Source organism: Sturnira hondurensis, unplaced genomic scaffold, assembly GCF_014824575.4.
Source record: "Sturnira hondurensis isolate 20B ecotype Veracruz unplaced genomic scaffold, ASM1482457v3 Scaffold0003693, whole genome shotgun sequence".
Taxonomy (NCBI): Eukaryota; Metazoa; Chordata; class Mammalia; order Chiroptera; family Phyllostomidae; genus Sturnira; species Sturnira hondurensis.
Window position 1 is genome coordinate 11,931,052 of NW_028076324.1, and position 5,183 is coordinate 11,936,234.

Below are 5,183 nucleotides of genomic sequence, written 5' to 3' on the forward strand. Positions count from 1 at the left end.
TGACCCCGATCGTGAAGTAGCAAAAACATAGAAAAATGGAGAAGAATCATGGGGAAACTGTACAAAGAATAAACACCACACAGGAGAGAGCTGGGATATTTTGTAATGATACAATCAGGACAATCAGGACCAAGAGTCCTGGGTAATGCACAGGAAAGCAAGACGGGTATACTGATGGGCTGCGCATTATCCTGGAGGGACTCGCGCTGAAGTACAAAGTCCAAACGACCTCTAAATTCATTACATCTGTTGTAACAGGAAAAACTGTAGACCGAGAGTAGGTCCATATGGGTACAAATACACCATAAGACTGCGATCTCAGGTTTCTTGTTACACATGTTTGGTTTTGTTACTATTTACAGTCTATGAGACAAAAAAGATTCATAGGTATAAAACTAAGCTATTCTTCTGATCACCCTCCAGAGAGCACTCTTGATGTCCCTGTTCCTCAGGCTGTATACAAAGGGGTTCAGCATGGGGGTGACAACAGTGTACATCACTGAGGCCACTGCACCCTTCCTCAGGGAAGATGACACAATGGAACTAAGGTATACCCCAAGGCCTGTTCCATAAAATAAGCAAACAACTGACAGGTGAGAGCCACAGGTGGAGAAGGCCTTATACTTCCCGCCTGATGATGGGACTCTCAGAATGGAGGAAACAATTCGAGTGTAAGAAAAAAGGATCCCTGAGAGTGGAACACCACCCATGAGAGCACCAAAAAAATAGATAAATATGTTATTAGTGGATGCATCAGAACAGGCAAGTTTGAGGAGTTGAGAAGCATCACAAAAAAAATGAGGAATTTCCACATAGGCACAGAAGGTAAGTTGTGTCACCATTAAGAAATGCAGCTGGGAGACCAAAAGGCTGATGGAAAATAACAGGAGGACCCACAAGCCACAGAGGCGGGGGTTCATGATGACCAGGTAGTGTAGAGGCTGACAAATGGCCACCAAACGGTCATAGGCCATTATGGCCAGAAGAAGACTCTCCAAACATGCAAATAGAGAAAAAAAAGTGACCTGAGTTAGGCAGCCTGCATAGGTGATCAATTTGCTGTGTGTCTGGAGGTTCACCACCATCTTGGGGACTGTAGTGCTGCTCAAACTAATGTCAGTCAGGGACAAATTGGAAAGGAAGAAGTACATAGGTGTGTGGAGGCGGGAATCAGAATTGACAGCAAGGATGATGAGCAGGTTCCCCAGCATGGTCACCATGTACATGGCCAGGAACAATGGAAACAGAAGAGGCTGCAGTTCTGGATCATCTGACAGTCCCAGGAGGAAGAATTTGAAGTCACCTGTTCGATTCTGTGGTACTATTCAAAAAGGACACAGTTTGAAAAAGAAGAGAGGGTTAAATAATTAAAACAACTGTAGATACATCCATTTTTTGCAATCAAGCAATTTACAAATAAAGGAATCAAACTTTACAATACCCAAAAGTTGGAAGCAACCTAGGTGCCTGTCAATAAATGAATGGATCAAAAAACAATGATACATATACACAATGGAATTCTATGCAGCAGAAAGAAAGAAGGAGCTCCTACCTTTTGCAACAGCATGGATGGAACTGGAAAGCATTATGCTGAGTGAAATAAGCCAGGCATTGAAAGACAAATACCATGTGATCTCACCTTTAACAGGAAACTAAACAACAAAACAAACAAGCAGAAAAATATAACAGAAGACACTGAAATAGAGAACAGGGGGACAGCAACCAGAGAGGAGAGGGGAGGGAATTTCAGGGGAAATAGGGGAGGGATTTAGAGGAAAAAATATAAAGGATACATGAACAACAATTAAGAAGGGTGGAAATTGGAGGGAGGGGGGAGCACAGGGGGATGGGATGGGGGTAATAGACAGAAAACTATACTTGAAAAATAATTAAATAAATGTGTTTTTTTTTTAAAGGAATCACACTTGAGCTTGAGGTCCATACACCACCCACCACCACCCCTTAACCTTTAGCAACATTTCTCAGTTGTGAACTCTTTTGGAACTCTTTCTTTATGGATGACTGGGCTATTACCCAGTTTCTATAAACACCCACTTTAGAGACTCTCGCTCAAAGAATATTAGAGAGGAAAGGGCACTTGAGATTAAAAAACTTCATAAACAAGCTGGAGGACACGATGGCGACAGAGTAGCACAGAGGGAATCTAGTTCCCGTACACCTGGTAGAAAATTCAGAAGGATCTACTAAGGAACAGCATAATCAACCAACAATTCCCCAGCATTTAGGAAAATAAGAAACCAGAGAGTGTGACAGAGGGATCAGACAGCTGCGGTCAGTGAGTACTCCGAGATGTGAGTGAGGACAAAAGTGGCTGTGCCCCCGGCCTCCAAGGGGGCGCTGTGCCCGTGGCCTGACCCTGAGTGCAGACAATAAGTGGCGGCAGGCGACATAACCACCTCGGTGCCACCACCGCGGCTGGGAAACAGAGGCCCCGGTCTGGTACCAGCGCCAGGGCTCCTGCTGCAGAGGTAACTCTGGAAGCCCGACACCTGATGGGTCTACAACACACTCTGTGGGAGCCGTGGACCTGCTACAGGGTCCCGGTGAGAGAACTGACTCCCTCCCTCCCTTTCTAAGCAAGGCTGGGCAATACCAGGCAGAGACTTGTCTGCTTAAGTTTACGTAAAGGGTAACAAGGGCAGTTTAGGTAAAGGGTAACAAGGGCAGAGGGCCGTGCAGACTCTGTGATCACCAGCTCGCCAGCCCACCCGCCCGCCAGCCCAGGGGATTTAAGAAGGTCACTTCGTTGCCGGTCTTTTGGGGATTGGGCTGGGCTGAGAGGCAGGCTTTGTGGAGAAGTCTTTATTGGAAAATGAACTGAGGTGTTCTGCAACAGCAACTTGCCTCACGGCCCACCCAGCCCACCAGCCATCCAGGGGAGGAGCCGGAGCATTTGGATCCTGCCACCGGACTGGGAAGGACAGTGCCAGATCCAGCGGGACCCAGGAAGCTGGCCAGGGGTGCAGACACCCACATCCCAAACCAGTAGCCTGGCTGGCGCGCCTGTGAGAGCCTGCAGGCCTGCATCCCAGGCCACAGAGAAGTCCTGCTGCAACCCAGGAAAACCAGTTTGGACAGTTTGAAACTGCCAAAGAAAGATTTTTTTTATATCCAACTTCATTTCTAAGTAATCTTATATTTTTAAATTATATTATTGCTCTATCTTTCAATACTTTGTTCCTCTCATTTCTTTCTGTCCGGTTTTAGTCCTTCTTCCTTTCTTCCCAAACTTTTCACTTATTCCTCCTTTCTCCTGACGTGTGTGTGTGTGTGTGTGTGTGTGTGTGTGTTGGATTGTTTGTTTCTTTCTTTGTTGCTTAGTTTTCTTTTACCCATAAGAGACATAAATAACTGGGAACTATGAAAGGACCATAGTGGAACACTAAGAGGGGGCATCTCACCAATAGTGACACAGAGACAAATTTCACTTTGTTATAGCAGAAAAGCCTCAAGTTGCTGCATAGATGTATTATTATTTTTTCATTATTCTCACATCTTTTATATTTTAATAGTATCTTTGTATTCCTCCTCTTTCTGTATAGGTTTCTTAGTCCTGGATGGTTATATTGTACTATTTGATAGTTTTCCACTGTTCTTTCCCCCTAATTTTCTATACTTCACGCCACTTGTTTTCCTTTGGCATACTACCCAAGCTCTATAACCCCCATTCAGACAGATCACATAGACTCTGTCTGTCGTGTGAATGTTGCTCTAATATTATTGTAAATAACAGCTGTTCTATACAATGGTAAATACTTCACAACACATCTCTTGGACCTTAGACAAACTTACAGGTTCCTGAATTCCATTATAGTAGTGATTAACTCTATTTGGTCACATGCTACACCTAGTTACTATCCTTTACTCTCACCTTACCTCAAAACCTGACCATCTGCAACCACACTGCTTTCTAGATCCAAAGCACAAGCCTTTCCTTCCCAACAAGAGACTTATCTTCTGTCCATCCACTCTTAAAAGTGGCAAGCTGGGTCAAAGAGTATGGTTAACACTATGCATAGCCTAAACATTGTCTATTTCTTCTCTACCGACAGTGACAGTAAATAACATAAAATACTCTTCTGCTTTCATAAACCATTTTCTCTCCCCCTCCAACTGATCACACAGGCACACAAAAAAAGTAGGTGAAAGCAGAGAACACCAAGATACCTGCCGGAGACTGCACCCCTGAATTTCACAGGTATTCTGCCACAGAAGTTCACACCATAAACCCAGGGAATCAAAACAGATCAATTTAAGAAGCTGAGGCCAACAAGAAGAGTATCACAAACAGTGGGAAGACAAAGAAACAATTCCAAAATGGAAAAATAGATGAAAGTCTCAGAAAGAATGTTAGATGGAATAGAGGTAAGTCACCTATCAGATATTCAATTCAAACCACTGGTTATCAGGAAATTCAAAGAGCTTACAACAAGCTACCAGAAACTACAGGGGAGCTACAATGAGCTCTCTGCAAACTATACCAACATGAAAAAGGGAAAGGAACCATCAGTAAAGGCCAAGAGGAAATGAAGAATACACTTCTGAACTGAAGAATACAGTAGAAGGTAAGAAAAGTAGGATCAATGAGGCAGAAGATTGCATCAGGGAGTTAGAGGACAGAGTAAAAAAAATCTCTCAACAGAGCACGAAAAGGAAATGAGGCTCAGAAAGAATGAGGAGGGATTGAGATAAATGCAAGACAATATGAAATGTAATAATATCCATATAATAGGAACACCAGAAGGGGAAGAAGAAGAACAACGGATAGAAAACCTATTTGAAAGAGTAATAACAGAAAATTTTCTTAATTTGATGAGAGAAAAAGTAACATGAATCCAGGAATCACAGAGAGTCCCAATCAGGTGGAACCCAAAGAAGCCCACTGCAAGACACATCATCATTAAAATGGCAAAACTCCAAGACAAAGAAAGAATCCTAAAGGCAGCAAGGGAGACAAAGAAAGTAACATACAAGGGAGCCCCAATAAGGTTAGTTACTGACTTCTCAATGGAAACACTCTAAGCACGAAGAGAATGACAAGAAATATCCCAAGTAATGAGAACCAGAGGCCTACAACTAAGGCTACGTTACCCAGCAAAGCTTTCAATCAAGATAGAAGGCCAAATGAAGAGCTTTCAAGAAAAAAGAAGTCTAAAAGAATA

The 5,183-nt window shown here is 43.2% G+C and overlaps 1 protein-coding gene across 1 annotated transcript; it reads right to left on the reverse strand.

Moving 5' to 3' along the window:
* Positions 1 to 358: 358 nt before the first annotated feature.
* On the reverse strand, positions 359 to 1,241 carry LOC118984608 (olfactory receptor 18-like). Its single transcript, XM_037042750.1, has one exon. The coding sequence runs from the start codon at positions 1,224 to 1,226 to the stop codon at positions 396 to 398; it is 831 nt and encodes a 276-aa protein (XP_036898645.1). The 5' UTR covers positions 1,227 to 1,241; the 3' UTR covers positions 359 to 395.
* Between the last annotated feature and the right edge of the window lie 3,942 nt (positions 1,242 to 5,183).